At 38.4% G+C, this 19,571-nt stretch overlaps 1 protein-coding gene across 6 annotated transcripts in view; it reads right to left on the reverse strand.

Moving 5' to 3' along the window:
• The window catches only part of RRN3 (RRN3 homolog, RNA polymerase I transcription factor), a 28,499-nt gene that overhangs the window by 7,524 nt on the left and 1,404 nt on the right, over nt 1-19,571 (reverse strand). For 4 of the 6 annotated variants that reach the window (XR_010934938.1, XR_010934937.1, XM_067706576.1 and 1 more), the window contains exons 2-14: nt 19,120-19,225; nt 17,914-17,970; nt 12,627-12,716; nt 12,385-12,514; nt 11,933-11,992; nt 11,518-11,581; nt 10,692-10,761; nt 8,107-8,205; nt 6,019-6,111; nt 4,878-5,016; nt 3,546-3,676; nt 1,629-1,759; nt 490-674 (exon numbers count right to left, since the gene is read on the reverse strand). Coding sequence is in view for 4 of the 6 variants with exons in the window: in XM_067706576.1 (XP_067562677.1) it covers nt 490-674; nt 1,629-1,759; nt 3,546-3,676; nt 4,878-5,016; nt 6,019-6,111; nt 8,107-8,205; nt 10,692-10,761; nt 11,518-11,581; nt 11,933-11,992; nt 12,385-12,514; nt 12,627-12,716; nt 17,914-17,970; nt 19,120-19,225 (1,355 nt within the window). In the remaining 2 variants the exon portion in view is untranslated. Of the gene's footprint in view, nt 1-489; nt 675-1,628; nt 1,760-3,545; nt 3,677-4,877; nt 5,017-6,018; nt 6,112-8,106; nt 8,206-10,691; nt 10,762-11,517; nt 11,582-11,932; nt 11,993-12,384; nt 12,515-12,626; nt 12,717-12,852; nt 13,640-17,913; nt 17,971-19,119; nt 19,226-19,571 lie in introns of those variants that run through there. The other 2 variants (XM_067706577.1, XM_067706579.1) reach the window with 2 other exon arrangements.

Consider the following 19,571-nt stretch of genomic DNA (forward strand, 5'->3'; position numbering starts at 1 on the left):
AAAAATTAGGTAGATACTACTGTCTTAGAACCAATAAATATACTTCTCTCCTATGTTAAAAAGAAAGACACCACACTTATTCTAAGAGGCAAGCAAACCAACTTGTGCCTAAGTGTCTTTTGTTAGGAGATTCTTTGATGTATATTTTGATAAAAATTACTAAAAATGGCATAATGTAATGGCTTACAAGAAATAGGTCCTCTTTTTTTTTAATATCTTTATTGGAGTATAATTGCTTTACAATGGTGTGTTAGTTTCTGCTTTATAACAAAGTGAATCAGTTATACATATGTTCCCATATAAAATAGGTCCTCTTTAACCAAGACACTTACCATTTATTTATACAAAGAAAAGCAGTGATTTTACTTATCTTGTGATAAAACCCTGTCCTACTAGAGTTCATACAACTATTTTTAAGCCCCACATCTTTTTAGAAGTGGGGCTTAAAAGGAAATTCCAGTTCATATCCATCAACCCCACATCACTGACCTTCCTTCAGGTTTCCACTTAAAAGCTGCCTGTGTCTAAAAACAAAAGTGTAGAACACAGCTTGGCAGGCTGAATAAAATGGTCCGTGGAGAGCAACGTCACAAAATGCCTTTGTTCCTGAATCCTGGTTATTAAGGTATACGTGCAGCCACTTAACCAAAAGATCGAGGCATGATTTTACAGTACTAGAGAAAAGAAAAATTCAAGTCAACTTCACTTGCTTCATAAAAAACTAGAATGACATAAGAACACACAATTGCCTCTCCTTACAAACTAAGAAAAGTCTGTCCATTGGCTTCTGTATCTATCACCCATGGGCACAGAGGAGAAGCAAAGAAAGGAAAGAAAATGGTAGGCAGGTGGAAAGACAGCCTTCCGGTTACAAGCTCAAGCACATGGACCTCCTAGGAACAACAGGCAGGCCCCTAAGAATGCCTGAAGTCCCAAGAGCTGGAGAACAGTTTCTCCTCATCAACTCAGAAGGGCTTCTCCAATGGCCTCCCAGCCCTCTTGGGGGAATATTGCCAAAGAGCAGGGCATGTTTACCCACATCTTACAAGAGAAAGACAGTCCAGTTGACCTCACCATTCCCTAAGGGGTTCTGATGAAATCCCATGGTCAACAATTTAGGACAGAACAGCCAGATAGCTTTTAGCTATCAGGAAAGGGTTTTTAAATAGCATCCTTGTCCAAAGATATCTTCATGGATAAGTAGAAGAAACAGGCCCAGAGCTGGCCTCCTAAATAGATTTATTACCTTTAAAAGGATTTTTTTTCTTCAGCTTTAACAGATACAATTGATTCGGAATGCAAATGAAAAATGACAAACCTATAAAAAGAATCAAAACAGTATACAACACTGTACACCATCCATGAAGACAAATGGATCTTCATATTCAAGTGCAACCATACAGAACAGATTACAAAAGCTTTTCATGTGAGGTTTTACATTTTGAAAGGAGACATTTTATTCTGAAATTGCCTCTCAGAAATATAAACTTCTTGAATAGAGTGGGAGAACAGATTTTTTCACTTTAAAGACAGACCAAAAAAATAAGGCAGATATTTCTCTGACTTGAGACAATACTATACTTTTTAAAGGATGATATGAAAAGCACTTGGAAAATTAGGTTACTTACATAAGAGGAACAAATTTAGCTCTTGCCAAAAAGCTTCCAATATAATTTGCAGCAGCTTGCCTGATGATAGCAGGATTATTTGGATCCTGCAATTTTTTCCACAGATGTTCCAAAAATGCTTCTGCAAATCCCTATAAAAAGAGAAGGTGTTGGTCTCATCTTTTTTTAACGCTTAAGATATTCTGGCGATCCGAATCCTAAGATTTTTAACTCACCAATATGGTAAAGTTCTAGTATCTCAGTTATACTGCTAGATAAATAATGAATACGTTATCATGGTTCTTATTTTTAAAACATCTTGAGATAATACTATTAAAAACAAAAGGTGTTCCACAGCATTAAATAATTCAATGGATCCCAAAACTAGCTAAGCATCAAAATCAACCCTATAGGGGCTTCCCTGGTGGAGCAGGGGTTAAGAATCCACCTGCCAATGCAGGGGACACAGGTTCGAGCCCTGGTCCAAGAAGATCCCACATGCCGCAGAGCAACTAAGCCTGTGCGCCACAACTACTGAGCCTGAGCTCTAGAGCTCGTAAGTCACAACTACTGAGCCTGTGTGCCACAACTACTGAAGCCTGCACGCCTAGAGCCTGTACTCTGCAACAAGAGAAGCCATCGCAATCAGAAGCCCATGCACCGCAACAAAGAGTAGCCCCCGCTCACTGCAACTAGAGAAAGCCCACGCCCAGCAACCAAGACCGAACACAGCCAAAAAAAAAAATCAACCCTACAGTTTCAGGGCTTTGGAACCCTACAAATTTGTGACAGGGCTTTGGGATCCACCAAAACTCTGTTAGCTCTGTTAGGAAATTCTCTGGTGGTCCAGTAGTTAGGATTCGGTGCTATCACTGCCAGGGCCCAGGTTCTATCCCTGGTCAGGGAGCTAAGATCCCAAAAGCTAAGTGGCGCAGCCAAAAAAAAAACAAATAAATAAAGCTATGTAAGTGATTCTGATATTTAGCCATAATTGGAAACCAATGATTAACCACGCTCACGTGGGAACCCCTTCTGCAGTACCTTTCAGACTGCACATATCAAACTTAACCAGAAATAGAGACTAAAGTATAGTCGGTGGGACTTCCCTAGTGGTCCAGTAGGTAAGACCCTGAGCTCCCAATGCAGGCGGCCCGAGTTCGATCCCTGGTCAGAGAACCAGATCCCACACACATGCCCCAAATATGAGACCACATGCCGCAACTAAAGGATCCTACATGCTGCAATGAAGACCTGGTGCAGACAAAATAAATGAATAAATATTTTAAAATAAATAAAGTATAGTTGGCATTTGACTAATTATGCTAATGGTAGGAAAAAAACAGACCAATTTGCTTCTTTTCAACAAAGGATGCAACCTCCAACTTCTCCCAAATAGCTCTTTTCAAAAGCCACTAACACATGCTTTGGGGCAGATTGAGTTTAACCTTTCTATCCATGACCAACTCTCCTGGACTATTCTAGGAAGCTACAAAACAGTTGCAAAGAAGAGTCCTGTGTTCTTTTGTTTTGCTTTGTTCTCAAAATAGAAAAACAAAGTTTTTAAATCCTAGATTAAAAATTTAGTTTGGGCTAGTTAAGATCAACTGAAAGAGAATAAAGAAAATAAACAGTTAAATATCTCTTATGAGATTTTAATAAAAGCTTGAATTAAAGGGAAGGGCACCACCTAGTGGACCAAATGCAGGATGACATTTTCAGAGTACTCAGCTTAAGCTGACAGGCAGCAGCAATGCCCTCTGCTCTTTCCACCGGTTGAAAAAGGGCTTGTTATTTCATCAGGGGCACTAAGTAAAATGAGCTCAAGACAAAGAAATACCTCATGGTCTCTATTCCACACCTCCCTCCACCCCCCACTTTTTAAGGGGAAATTCTGGGAAAGAATAAAATACGCTACAATAATGTGAATGACATACTCACCAATTTAAAGCTACAGAGGTAAAACATGAAAAACTGCACATGGCAAGAGGCATGGGTGGGCAACAGGAGTTTGTCAAAGATGGTTATGAGATCTCGATATAAATCCTTTGTTTTGTTGTTATCAAGCTTACCTACGAAGAAAATTTGGCATTTCAGTTTTATAAAGACATTATTTTCAAGCTACCAGTTTCATTTACCAAATTTGTAAAAAGCAAACACCATTAAGACATACATCATCTATTAAGCTACGGGGGGTGGGGAATGCCATCTTTATTTTGTACAGAGTTCCCTTTTTAATTACAATAACCCAGCACTAGCAAGGAAGCAGGCTCTCATCTCATACACACTACTGTGATGCCACACATTGTAAAACTGCCATTTAGAAGCAGAAGCCCTCTGATCCAGTAATTCTACTGCTAGAAATTTATCACAAGCAAATAATTGACAATATATATACAAGGATGTTCATTACACTGTTATTTATAATGGCAAAAAAAGCAGGGGGAGAAAAAAAATAAGAAACCAGTTAAATCCATATAACTGTTTTAGAAGAACAGTGAATGGTATGAGAAAATGTTCACAAGAGGTAAAAAGGGAAGATTATAAAATACTACATATAGTGTGATCCCCAAATTCACCGAGAAAAACACATATACCCATACAAACAGAAAAGAAAAAAAAATGCTAATAATGGTTCTCCAAATAGTAAGAATGTGGCTGTATAAACTTTGTAAATCCTTTCCTGTATTCTCCAAATTTTCTCTAATCAATATGTATTATTTTTATAACAGCAAAAAAGTTAGAGTAGTAACATATTAATTCAGATTCAAGTCCTAATAATAGGACTGAATGGCAGTCCTATTATGAGGCAAAGCCTCTAGACTAAAAATTCTGTAAGGGCAAGAAGCATATCAATTTGTTCACTACAGTACCAACACCTGGCAAAACCAAAGTACCTAGACTCTCTAAATTCAATACGGAACACCAAGTACCATGTATCAACGTCTACTATACCATTTCTTAAATGTCTTGAACTTGAGGTCCACCTAAAACTGTCCAAACTCCATATATAAGCTTTCAATACAGTAATCGGTGAAAATATCATCAAGGGCTTTGAAGACAAACATAACTAAGCCTGAATCCCAGTCCCACTATTCTCAAGCTATGTCACGTTGGCAAGTAACAATCTCTCTAAACCTTCTCTTCCTCATACTCAAAACAGTGATTTTTTGACAGGATTTCTATCAGTACTAAAGTATGAAAAATACCCAGCACAGTGCATTGTAGGTGTTCAACAAAGCAGCGGTTACTGTGACTACTACAGGTTGTTACCATCTACATAGCAGACATCCTTAATGTAGGACAAAAGTAAAGACAGCAGGATGTCCAGGCGTTCAGCTACAGGATGGACCATCTGATCAAGCATTGCTGGATCGGCCTTTGTTTCATGGTCAGTTTCTTCATCTTCGTCCTTTGAAAGTAAAGTAAAAACTAACATGAAATGCCTCAGTAAAAGTAGTTTAGTGAGAACATTCTGAGGTAATTGTTTCCTTTAAAAGATAAAAGAAAATACACAAAGACCTTTCCAGGCAGGGGCTCTCAAACAGAGGTGTGAATCAGAACCACCCGTGGAATTCAAAATGAAAGCACAGATTCAGCCTCTGATTCTCATTTAGACACCCATTTACAGTGTGGCCATGCAAACATCACAGATTTCCCCCAGCTCCTGGCACCCACTGTTGGTGCCAGGTTTCCTTTCCCAGGACAGGGCGCCCATCCCCGAGTTGCTATGAGTATTGGCTGCTGACAGCTCACAGCTGCCCCCCTTCTCCAGAGAAATGCCCTTGCTGCTCCCATTCCCGCCCCATCAGAACTGACTGACATGAGGTCACAGGAGGCCATCTCTCTGGTCTCAAGGTAGGACTAACTCTATCCTGCAACTCACGCTCCAGAGCTTCTGCGGGGGATCAGGCTGGAGCTGCTTTCCAGCTGAGACCGAACTCTCACTTAGTTCCTTCCCCTGCCTTTTCCAGCTTCCTCACACCCTTTGTCCCAAGGGCACCTGAATCCCCACCTCAGGCTTTCCTCCCGGCGAACCCAACTGAAGACACTGCCCCAGGTAGAGAAGCACTGCATTAAGGTATACAATTTGTAAAACACAGAAGTTACATTGGTATGCTTTTCCATTTATCACTCTTTCACAAACAATATGTGGTTTACAAAAAACAAAGAACAAACAGAAGAATAAAAATGAAACATACTTCACCAAACCCAAATTCAAAGCCTTGGAAATAAGCTCTACTAGTCAATAAGCAACAAAAAAGCAAACTACTCATTTAAAAAATCATTTTCAAGTTTGCTGAACTACTGTTTTAATTCAAAGCCTTGAAAAAGGTGAGAAGCCATTAGCTGTTTCTTCCCACCCTCTGGGACTGTGAACTGCGTATGTCTGATTTCATTAATAAACGCTGACCATATTAAAGAGCCCTTCTGTGGCATCTGTTCCACTACTAGTCTGAGTTGCTGTTTCCTCAGCATCTTCAATATCCTGCCGGGATGCATTCACCTACATTACAACAAAGAAAAAAAAAGAATAAAAGCATTTAAAATGTAACTACATTATTCAGGGACTTGAAATTCATCTGATACACATGCTTTAAAGATGTCCATATTAGCACCCTATATAGCACTGTAACTCAATAAACAATCACAATGCAAACCTATAAATGGGTCTGGGTCATGGAGAAATTTACAAGATTATAAATTAAGCTCCCTGTACTACATATGTACATAAAATTAATATGAACTGTGCTATGTTGGTCTAAAACAGATAGCTTCAACAAACTCAACGTTTATTCCAACTCTAACTATGCACAAGACACACGCATGGTGTATAAGAAGCATATCATCAATCAACTGAGGAGAAAATTATTAAATGCAATCAATTTGAATTAATGAATATTTATTTGGCTATATAACCCTTCAGATATCTTGTTTAACATACCACTCAAATCATGCCTTTTCAACTGTCTATAAATGACCTTCTTCCTAAGTATACTCTAAAATGTTCCATAAGAATATATTTATGCAGTTGACCAGAGAGGTTTAACTCCAAGTGAGCAATGTGCCAGCCCACCCAACCTCCAGCCCTTCCTAGACCTCCTACAGAATCAATGTTCTTCCCATCAACTCCTATTTCCTTAGTCCACAAACCTCAAGTCTCCCCAACCCTGAAATATGTCTCTCACCCCGCCTCATCCCCTCTTTACACCACAAACCCTCACCAGGTCTCTAGCAGCCCCACTTCCTAACCATCCATGCTCCTTCCAGCAATAGACTACATCCCAAACACCAAACCCAAGGACTTTGCTTTTCTCATCCTCCTTAAAAAGCTCAGCAATAGGGCACTTCCCTGGTGGTCCAATGGTAAAGAATCCGCCTTCCAATGCAGGGGACGTGGGTTCGATCCCTGGTCAGGGAACTAAGATCCCACATGCCACGGGGCAACTGAGCCTGTATGCCACAACTAGAGAGCCTGCATTCTGCAAACTACAGAGCCCACGCACTCTGGAACTGCGCGCCACAACTATATAGAGAACACCCGTAGATCCCTAGAGAGAGAAAACCCGCACACCACAACTAGAGAGAAGTCCACGCGTCGCAACAAAAGATACCGCATGCCGCAACAAAGATCCCGCATGCTGCCAACTAAGACGCGACGCAGGCAAAAATAAATAAATAATGATAAATAAATAAATAAATAAATAAAATATTTTTTTTTTAAAGTCTCATGCTGCCTACTAAAGCCTTCCTCCCTCCAGATCCTCCCTGGGTATCCAGACTCTTGGTTTTCCTCTCATTTCCGATCTCACTTCCTCTCTCCTGTTGGCCTCATTCTCAGTCCCCTACCTGCAGCTACAACTGCTTGGTGAATATTCTCCATCTAGCTCCCCACCTGCACCTCAATCCATCCAAAATGGAACTCATCATCCTGCAACTTCCTCCTAACGTTTCTTATTACTGTTACCGCAACACCAAACTTTCATTCCACAGGGAGCTACCTTTGAAGGTTCCTTTCCCTTACCTTCTGCTCCCCTACTTCCAATACAGTCTCAAGGACCTTTCCTCCCCATGTCACCAGAATCCATCACTTTCTCATTCCCATTGCAGCTTATTGCAAGCCTCTAAAAAAAGTATAAAGAATCCCAAAATAACTTCCTTAGGTATGCATTTCCAACTTCTTCTGACTACATCAGGTTTTCTAGCTCATAACGCATGTGTTCCATTCACAGCATTTACCACAACTGTACTTTTCCATTTATGTGACTATTTAATTAATGCCTTGTTCCCCAACCATGAGAGATGGGACTGTCTATAAACACCAGCACATCAATGCTCAAAGAAATGTTCAAGAAATGTTCAAAGAAGTGAATCAAAGGTGGAACTGTGGATTTTTTTCCATTGTTGCTACTACTGTTTCAAATATTATGATTGTAACAAATACTATAACACTATTTAATAAATAAAAATCAAAGAGAAAAACAGATTACCCAATACTTACGTCCAACTTGAGCAGCTTTTCAATAACAAGCTCCAGAATTTCATGTCTCAAGGTCGGAAAATACACACTAATCCTTAGTAAGTTATGAACATAACACTCCTAAAACATAAAAAGATGAACATTTCAACAGAGAATAAATGTTTCATAATTATGCAACCAAAACATTACACAATCTTTAGTTTCAACTATTCAAACAGAAAAGACTATCAAGCAACATAGAAACAACACTGTTTATATACACAATACTAGTATAATTTAATTACCCCCAGTAAATTAAGTTTGTGATTTGTATACTTCCACAGTGTTTTTAAAGCAGGTTTGTTGAGATATAATTCATATAAAATTCACCTATTTATAAAGTGTACAATTCAATAGTTTTTAGTATATTCACAGAGTTGTGTAACCATCACCATAATCAATTTTAGAACATTTTCATCACCCTAAAAAAAAACCTTGTATCTTCTAATAATGTACCTCCTCTCAGCCCTAGGTAACCACTGGTCTACTTTCTCTCTCTATGAATTTGCCTAGTATAGACATTCCATATAAGTGGAATCTTACAACATGTGGTGTTTTAGCATAATGTTTTCAAGGTCCATTCATGTTGTAGCAAGTAAACTATTCTTTTTTTATTGCTGAATAATATTACAATGTATAAACATAGCACATTCTGTTTATTCATAAGCTGCTAAACATTTGGTTTCCATATTTTGGCTACTATGAATAATGCTGCCTTGAATATTCATGTAAAAGTTTTCAGGTGGACATATATTTTTACTTCTCTTGGGTATATACTTAGCAGTGGAAATGCTAGGTCATATGGCAATTCTACATTTAACGTTTTTGAGGAACTGTAAGACTGTTTTCCAAAGTAGCTGCACCATTTACCATTTTACATTCCCACCAGCAGGGTAGGGGGGTTCTGGTTTCTCCACATCCTTGCCAACATGTGCTGTTATCTATCTTTTTGAGTACAGCCATCCTAGTTGGTAAGAAACAATATCTCATGGTTTTGACTTGCATTTCCCTAATGGCTAATGATGTTGAGTTTCTCATGTGCTCATTAGCCATTTGTATAACTATTTTGGAGAAACACCTATTCAGACCCTTTGTCCATTTTTAAATTGGGTTATATGACTTTTCATTATTGAGTCAGTAAGAGTTATTTATATACTCTAGATACAAGGCCTTTATCCGATACACCATTTGCAAGTATTTCCCCATTTTAAGTCGTCTTTTCATTTTCTTAAAGGTGTACTATGAAGCACAACAGTTTTTAATTTTGATGAAATCCAATTTAACTACTTCTACGGCTGCTTGTGGTATATCTAGAAATGGTTGTCTAATCCAAGGTCACAAATATTTTCATCTATTTTCTAAGAGTTTTATCCACTTTGAGTTCAATTTTGTATATGGTGTAATAAATCCTGTTTCATTCTTTGCATGTGAACATACTCTGGTCCCAGACCAACTGTTGAAAAGACTATTCTTTTCCCCACTGTCCTGTACAACAAGTTTTTATACATTAATCTTATATTCTGTGACTATACTGAACTCATTTATTACCTCTACTGTTTTTGTGGATTCCTTAGGATTTTTCTATATGTAAGATCATGTCATCTGCAAATAGAGATAGTTTTACTTCTTCCTTTCCAATCTGGATGCCTTTTTCTTTTTGTTGCTTAACTCACCTGGCTAATACTGACCAGAAATGGCAAAGGTGGACATCCTTGTTTTGTTCCTTATCTTAGGGGAGAGCCTTCAGTCTTTCACTATTGAGTATAAAGTTAGCTGTGAATTTTTCATAGATGCCTTTTATCAGGTTGAGAAAGTTCCCTTCTATTTTTGTCATAAAAGGGTTTTGGTGTTTTTCCATCCATTGAGATGACCATGTGATATTTATCATTTATTCTGATACAGTATACTAATTGGTTTTGAGGTATTAAATCAACCTTGCATTCCTAGGATAAATTTCATTTGATCATGGTGCATAATTCCTTTCATATGTTGTTAGGTTCAATTTTCTAGTATTTTGTTGGGAATTTTTGCAACTATGTTCATAAGAGATACAGAATTTGTAATACTCCACTTGAAGCACACCATCACAAATAGCAGCAAAAGTTATTAACTCCTTATTTAATACCTGTAATACATTATTTAGGAAAAAATAATCTATGCTTAAAAGGGAACCACTATTGAAAGTTAGGCAGATGATCTAAATATTACACAAAAAACATAAGACTTCATCTATAGAAGGCTCTACCTTCATGTTCAAATAAAGCATGTTTATAATTGGTATTAAATGAACTATTATCTTCTAGTAATTCCCATCTGTGTAAGCATTAAGCCTATTTAGATATTTCTGAAATGGACTCTGCCTTTGACTTGCACGTAGGAATAAGAGAAAAGGCACTGAAAACCCTCAGTCAGTTGGTTGCTAAGAAAGGAATCTGAGTCAAATTCTTAGCCTTGAGTTTAAAATTCAGCAGACAAAACAACTTTTAAGAAAAAGACGTAGACTCAGCTAAAACTACATAACAAAAAACAACTTTTCCATTAGTTTCCCCCATGAAAAGATTTCTTACCAATGTTCTCTCTGATTTTCGAACAAACGGAAATTTTTCCACCAGTATCGGCATAAGAAACCATGGTGTTCTATTTTAAAAAGAAAAAACATGCAACCAATCCATGTTAACTGGACTTCCTTAGAAGGCTAACATTTCCATTATAAGAGCAAATATAGATACAGGAGGCAAACAGTAGCTCCTATTTCAAGGAATTGGAACTGAAAATAAATGCATGGCTTCAGAGAAAATCGGTAACAACTTGGGGAAAAATAAGCTTCTATTAAGTTTGATATCAACAGCAAATTAAAGGGGGGATCCTTTTTTCCACAAAAGTTTAATGAAGAGCTTCAGTTTAAAATCACTGCACATATATATTATTTTAAAAAGGAGAAAAAATTATCAACTTGGACTTTTTAAAGTTAGCTTATTTGCTAAACTTACTGGGGGAATTTGAAGTTCACCCCTCCAAAAGAAACCTACACACCTTAAAAGATTTTCTTAGAACTAATTTTTATTCATATGGCATGGCACAAACGCAGGGGCTTCTCACTGAAAAGTTTTGGATATCGTGTCTGTTGAAGATAAAAGCAAAATTCTAACCACCATAAAAAGCTGGAGGGGAGAATTTGCATACAAGTTTTGAAAAATAGTTAAAGACAATGAATAGAGAACTGAAATGCCATTTTTTGTAGAATGTGATCTGATATCAAGAGGATACAAAAAATATGCAGCATATAACTTCAGTTTTGATGCTATGAACATTTTACAATTTTCTACTAACAAATCATAATTTTCTTGAGACTTAAACACCACAATTCAAAATAAGTAACCAAAGTATACTCACGATGGGACATATCTTGCTATTATTTGTAAGGCTCTGTGACATGTGTCAAAATTTGCAGGAAGATCTACAAGGTGAAAGGGGAGAGTATGAGCATGAAGATAAAACTGAAAACTGAACAATTATCTACCTAAGTCTAAAAATGCCTGCTAACCAAAACTGAATCATGTGTCAGCAAAATAATAATTTCAAGAGTTTTCTCCATGACCGACTATCAACGAAGACTATAAATAATGCCATTAAGGGCAACTGATTGCACATTAACATTAAATATAACAAAACGATTCCATCGAAGGTTGCCTTTTGTTGCAGTCTACGTATTAGATTAAGTCCTGGAGGTGCCAGGATACTTCAGCATTCAGCATGCATTCACTAAGACACGGGAGGCAGTCTTTGCTTTAATCCTCTTTATACTTACTATCATCTTCGTCATCAGAATCCGAAACATCTATGTCACCTTCCTTAGTGACCACTCGGGCTTTTGAAGAAAAAAGGAAATATGTTATTCTTCTAATATTGATCTAAACAATCAACAGCTACATAAAAGAGTGATTTTTCCATTGTCCAAACTTAATACAATAAAATTTACAATGGGGGCAGGAGGTTTAAGTAGCTAAAAATCCCTGAGTTCCAAGACTTCGTCAGAAGCTCACTAAAGCAAATTACAATCCATAAAAATCATAGCAACAAATGAATCTAGACACTTCCACAGAGGTCATTATAGGGGACAGACATGTACCAGAACTGCTGCCAATAAGCATCCTGGAATCTTCCATGGTGGCATATCTCCAAAATATAGTGGGAAGGTAACTTTTTAATAGAGATATTTAAAAAAATAAAAATCAAAACAAGCAAAGAGCAGTCACTTACGAGGTACAAAATGAGAAGCAATCATGCTGAGACATGGTCTAAGGAAGACAGTCTGTGCTGATACAAGATTACCAAGGAAAGCTAAATATTCCTCCACCACTGTCTGACTTCTATTTAACCACCGCAACCTCTAGAGGTGGGAGAGAGAGAAAGACAAAAGGAACATTTTACTGATACAATATATACTATTTTCGAAGTACTGAATTACACATAATAGTTGATGAAATAAATGGCGAACTTACCAACAGAATATTAATAAGCTGCTCAAAGTCTTTTGTCAAGTACATGATGGAGGAACGGAATTCCAGCAGCCAGTTAATGATCTGGTCATCCTTAAGTTAAACAAAGAAAAGTACGTTCAAAATCACAAATTCTCTCAAATAACAGAGAAATGATATCTATCTGGCATTGATCATCTATCAACAATATTTAGGGACTTTCCTGGTGGTCCAGTAGTTAAGACTTTACCTTACGATGCAGGGCGTATGGGTTCGGGTTCGATCCCTAGTCAGGGAGCTAAGATCCCACATTGCTCGTGGCCAAAAAACCAAAACATAAAACAGAAGCAACATTGTAACAAATTCAATAAAGACTTAAAGAAAAAACCGTCCACATCAAAAAAAAAAAAAAAAATTTAAATTGAGGGAAAAAAATGTCACAAACTTGGACTTAAGCCAAAGTTGGGGTGAAAACTTCTTAGTTTGTATCAAAATGGAAAAAGATGTTACAATAAATTTTCCTTTTTTTTTAAAGTAATATAATAACTGATATACAGGAAAAAGAATCAAATGCAATACTTAATTCTAATCACTTTTGTTTGCCCTAGAAAAGTGAGAACACCTCAAATGCTGACACCTGGGACTTCTTTAAACTAAAGAATTGTAACAGATTCAAATATTCTAAGATCACAAGGACCAACAGGTACCTCTACTTCCTCTATACTCATGCTGACCTGCAAGCATGTTGACAACATTCATCTAAGCTGATTAACTAGAGTCATCAATAAATGTAACTTTTTCTTAACCCAACCTTCAAATGGGTTTAAATGAATTAAAATGTGTTCTATATAAATGATGGTTCCACTACTCCATTAAATATTTTTCAGACAATAAAATTACTATTCATAATACTTTTAGTGACATGGGAAAATCTAAATAGCAATACAAAAAAGCCATGTAGGGCTTCCCTGGTGGCGCAGTGGTTGAGAGTCCGCCTGCCGATGCAGGGGACACGGGTTCGTGCCCTGGTCCGGAAGGATCCCACGTGCCGCGGAGCGGCTGGGCCCGTGAGCCATGGCCGCTGAGCCTGCGCGTCCGGAGCCTGTGCTCCGCAACGGGAGAGGCCGCAGCAGTGGGAGGCCCGCGTACCGCAAAAAAAAAAAAAAGCCATGTAGAGAATAAGATATCAGTTATATTTAATAAAGATACTGTTTGTATTCATGCATATATACAGCATACACAAGAAAAAAATTAAAGCCCCTAATTTTGGGGAATTCCCTGGTGGTCCAGTGGCTTTCACTGCTGAGGGTGCAGATTCAATCCTTGGTTGGGAAACTAAGACCCCGCAAGCTGGGCAGCACAGCCAAAAAAGAAAAAGAAAAAAAAAAAAGGCCCTAATTTTTGAAAGAAAATGGTTAATGCTGACTAAGACTCAGTAGGGGAAAGAGACATACGGTGTTGTACCTTTAGCAACAGACTACAAACAGACAGTGTTGAACCTGCAGTGATAAACTATTAGCAGACAGGGCTGGACCTACAGCAACAGACTACTTATAGGGAGTGTCATTTAGTGAGAACACACCATGTGCCAGGCACGGTGCTCAACACCGCACGTATATACCTTTTCCGAATCCTAACAATGCTGCAAATGGATTACTGTTATTCCCATTTTACAGCTGAGGCAACTGAGCCTAAGAAAGATTAATAAGCAATTTGCCCAACCAAACCAGTAAAAAACCTAGGTTCAAACCTGACCGCCTACAGGAATAAAGACACAGACGTAGAGAATGGACTTGAGGACACGGGGAGGGGGAAAGGGTAAGCTGGGACAAAGTGAGAGAGTGGCATGGACATATATACACTATCAAATATAAAACAGATAGCTAGTGGGAAGCAGCCGTACAGCACAAGGAGATCAGCTCAGTGCTTTGTGATCACCTAGAGAGGTGGGATAGGGAGGATGGGAGGGAGATGCAAGAGGGAAGAGATATGGGGATGTATGTATATGTATAGATGATTCACTTTGTTATAAAGCAGAAACTAACACACCATTGTAAAGCAATTATACTCCAATAGGATGTTTAAAAAAAAAAACCTGTCCGCCTAGATCAACGCTCTGCCCACTTTCCCACAATGCCTTGCCCCACATGAAGAAGCTCCCCACGTTTTCCCCACTGGTTCACCAGTGAGTGCTTCCTATGCATTATCTATGTGACAAACCTCAATGACACTGACTATTTACCGATGAACCCTAAGTAACCTGGTAATAAAATAAAGTAAGTCGCAACTCATTTGCACTACAGTAACTTCATAATGTCCATGGTCATTAAGGATAACAAGGCCTGAAACAGAGAAGACAAGCTAAGTTACACACAAATAAAAATAAGTTGGCTCTATCCTGTCACTTTCCCACTAAAACAAGTACAACAAAATTATAAGGACAACATTTAAACTGCTCCACTTTTTAAAGTAAACCAGTCAGAGACTTTGGTGCTTTAGTACTGAACTATTATTAGAAACAAATTATTTTAACACTCCTCTGAACTAATGTGGCCACAAATGATGTGATTCTTGGTCTGTCAAAATCCCAAGGAGATGTGCTGATATAAAATACAGCAGAACACAAAGAATGTGGTTCTTCGTACCTGTGGAAGAATGCACAGGTCTTTAAAGAAAGCTCTAAAGAAGTGATGCTTCCATTGTCTTTAAACAGAGTCAGTATTCTTGGGGGCTCTATACTTTACAGAGGTAAAAGCATGTCTTCAGAAAACGAAAAGTAGTTCAGTATGGCTGGACTATATCATGAGCAAGCAAGCCAACAGATAAATCTGGGGAGCAAAGAGGGGCCAGACAAATCAGTGAAGTCCTTGTAAGCCAAATTTACAATGAGAAAGATCTGCTGGCAGTGTAGGGTATGGACTGAATGAACAACCATGTGCTTAGACAGAACCTGAGAAAGTTCATTGGCGAAGATGATATTGCAGTTGGGTCTCAAAGAGTAGGAGTTTTATAATTACAGTAATAATAATAATAAACACTAATATAAGACTAACTATGTGCAAGGCATTATTCTAAGACTTTAACATATATTAACTCGTTTAATCCTTACAACCGCTCCATAAGATAGGTACTACCATTGGTTCCCATTTTATAGCTGGGGATACTGAGGCACTGAAATGCAGTAACTTGCCCTCAGTCATAAAGCCAGTAAGGGAGGGAGGCTATGTAACCAGAGCCCATGCTCAAATAGGTAGCAAACAAAGTAGATACAGAGGACCTCTTACAGCCAGAAAAAAAAAGGCACATGCAAAGCCCTAAAGATGAACAGAAATGGCAAATTTAAGAAATAAAGTATCTAGTGGGACTGAACACTGAAAATTTGTTGCAGACCATGCTAAGAAGCTGGTCCTTTATTCTTCAGTGGGCATGAAGTAGGGCAATGACATGTTTAGAATGTGCTTTAGAGATGACTTAGGCTGAGACAGAGATAAGCAATAAATCATTTAAGCACATAAAGAAAGCTGCAGACGTGGGTTTGGGAGAGAGAGAATGCTAAGTTCAGGGCACTTGTAACACCTGTGGGCTGGCAGTTAAGACATCTGTACAGCATTGTAATTCAACTGTACTTCGATAAAAAATAAATTAAATTAAATAAAAATTTTAAGATTTAAAAAGAAAGAAAGAAACAGGTCTGGAGTCCACAAGAGCAATCTGAGCTATAGATGCAAATCTGGAAGTTATCAGGACACAGATAAATTTCAAAGCCATGAGGGCATAAGGAAAACACACAGGATGAATCTGTAAAGTGAGGAAAGGGTTAAGATTGGAAATCCAATCAATGCCAAATTTAAGAAGAACCTGTCAAGAATATGATTAGAGATAAGTGATAAGAAGACAGGAAGATCAAAGAAACCAAAGGAAAGGGGTTTTTTGTTTTTTCATTTTATTCTATTTTTTGGCCACGCCACGCAGCATGCGGGATCTCAGTTCCCCAACCAGGGATCAAACCTGCACCCTCTGCAGTGGAAGCGCTAAGTCTTAACCACTGGACCGCCAGGGAAGTCTTGAAGGAAAGGTTTTAAGAAATGGGTAGTCAATTGTATAAACTGCTACAAGGAATTACTATGGGGCTTTAAAAAATAAAAAAGAAGTCCACTGAAATCAACACATAAGAAATCACTGTTAACTTCTGTCATAGTAAATACAGCAGTGGACTTAACAGTGGATTTAAACATGAATGAGAAATGAGAAAATGCAGACTGTCAACAGGAACAACAACTAACAATTACAAAGTCCTCTGAGTCAGAGGCTGTTCTAAATGCTTCTTGTATATTAACTCATTGGATCCTCTTAAAACAGCTACATTTAAAGTACTTCTCTCATTTCTCTGGTTTTACAAGGAGGAAAACAGAGGCAAAGAGGTTAAACAACATGCCCAATATCACACACTGGGAAACAATGGAGTTGGGATTTTAATGCCAGGCAATTTAACTACCACTGCCCACAGTAACAGACTATTCTTTCCAAAACTGGGCAATAAAGGAAGAAAAGGGAAATAACATTTACTGAGTTGTTACTACATGACAGGTATATATACCTTGAACCATTTCCAAAAACACTGAAAGAGTAGTAGTTTGAAAGACAAGTCATTTTTTGTTGTTTCTTTGTTTTGTTTTGTTGTTTTAGAACTGGAGAGACATGAGAGTTGCATGCAGCATAGAAGAAAGGTTCTAAAAAGGAAAAATTAAAGCAGGGTTTCTCAACCTCAGGACTACTGGCATTTGGGGCCAGATCATTCACTGCTGTGAAGGGCTGCCACGTGTATTGTAGGATGTTTAGCAGCATCCCTATCATCCACTCACTAGATGCCAGTAGCACTCTTCCAACTTCTCCCAGTCGTGGCAATCAAAACTGTCTCCATGGGCTTCCCTGGTGGCGCAGTGGTTGAGAGTCCGCCTGCTGATGCAGGGGACGCGGGTTCGTGCCCCGGTCCGGGAGAATCCCACGTGCCGCGGAGCGGCTGGGCCCGTGGGCCATGGCTGCTGGGCCTGCGCGTCCGGAGCCTGTGCTCCGCAACGGGAGAGGCCACAATAGTGAGAGGCCCGCGTACCGCAAAAAAAAAAAACAAAAAACAAAAAAAGTCTCCAGTTCATCACCAAATTACCTCAGGGGCAAAAGTGCCCCTGGTTGAGAACCATTAAAGAAGGATCATAGAGCAAGTTCTAGAGAATGGAATAGGACCAAAAGTGCAAACCAATGTCTCTACAAAGTGGCAACAACTTTGCTAATAATCAAACACAAAATTAATTACCTTTATCTCTGGATCTGACAGCTGGTTCTTCAACAACTCAAAGTCATTTGTTTCCCCCTTAACAGGAAGGGGGGAAAAAAAAATGAATTTTTCCTTGCTTGGGTTTCCAGTTAAAGACCAACAGCAGGATTTTTAACTTTTACAAAAAGAACATTGTAACATACACATATCAGTTGTGGATTATAAAATCCTGACTACGAAAATTTTAAAACTCATGTTAGTGTAGCTAGGGGGTTTAGAAATAAGAAAATGACAACAGGCCATTCATATTTAGCTATACTTGTGTACTGACATTTGAATATGATAGTCAATATTCCATGATACTATCCAATCATATATATGGATATAAATGCAGGTTACATATAAAAATAGACAGTAATGCATATTTTCCCACCATTGCTGAGATACAGCAGAATCACTTCTAAACTAACACAAAAACAAAGCCAAAAAAAAAAAAAATCCCCATTAATAGAGCTGGTTTATTGTCCCAAAGCAATGCTTTGGTAATTCCTTAAGAAATAAAATGTGGGACTTCCCTGGTGGCGCAGTGGTTAGGCATCCGCCTGCCAATGCAGGGGACACAGGTTCAATCCCTGGTCTGGGAAGATCCCACATGCAGAGGAGCAACTAAGCCGCAACATAGTTGTGTGCCACAACTACTGAGCCTGCACTCTAGAGCCCGCAAGCCACAACTACTGAGCCCACGTGCCACAACTACTGAAGCTCGCGCACCTAGAGCCGTGCTCTGCAACGAGAAGCCACCACAATGAGAAGCCCACATACTGCAATGAAGAATAGCCCCCGCTCGCCGCAACTAGAGAAAACCCATGCACAGCAACAAAGACCTGACACAGTCAAAAATAAATAAATTTATTTTTAAAAAAAGAAATAAAATGCTTTGATCTAATGGTTTTTTATTCTACTACTTGCTAAAGATTTTAAAAGACACTAGGTAAATAAAGCACTTGAAGATGTGAAACCTCAGTAAAGGGGTTACTACTCTAATTTTGAACTGACAGCACCGTGCTGTTGTTAAATTTATTTGATTTCAATATTGATATCTAAAATCCATTTTATTTATCTACTGGTTTTTAGTATAACAGCTATAATTGTATTCTGACTAGCAAAAATCAAACCTCAATATATCAATTATATTTCAATAAAGCTGGGAAAAAAACCCGCCAACCTCACATTATCACCTCTTACCTTTCTGTACTTCAGCAACACTTCTGTCACAGTTCCACCAAACCGAACAGTTTTTCTTGGGGGAGAATTGAAGAAATCATTTTCTAGTGCAAGCATATCTGAAAGCCTATAGAACCAAGATTATCAAGCCATTAAGTGCATGACAGGGAAAAATAAAAGCTATAACAGCCAACACTTATTGAAACAACATCATTCAGTGGGACTACTGCTAAAGTCTCCTAATTGGCCTCCCTCCTTCCACTTGAGTCCCCCAGCAATCCACTCTTCATTCAGTGATCTAATGATCTTTCAAAAACTTAAGACAGATCATGCTACTCTACTCTCTTGCTTAAATTCTCCAAAGGTTTCCTACTCTTTATCGTCTTCAAGGTCCTACATTAATCTGACCCTGCCTACCTCTCTGACCTCACCTCTAACCACTTACTGTACTGCAGCCAGGGTCCTTTCTGTTC

The sequence above is a fragment of the Pseudorca crassidens genome, chromosome 15 (assembly GCF_039906515.1).
Source record: "Pseudorca crassidens isolate mPseCra1 chromosome 15, mPseCra1.hap1, whole genome shotgun sequence".
Lineage (NCBI taxonomy): Eukaryota > Metazoa > Chordata > Mammalia > Artiodactyla > Delphinidae > Pseudorca > Pseudorca crassidens.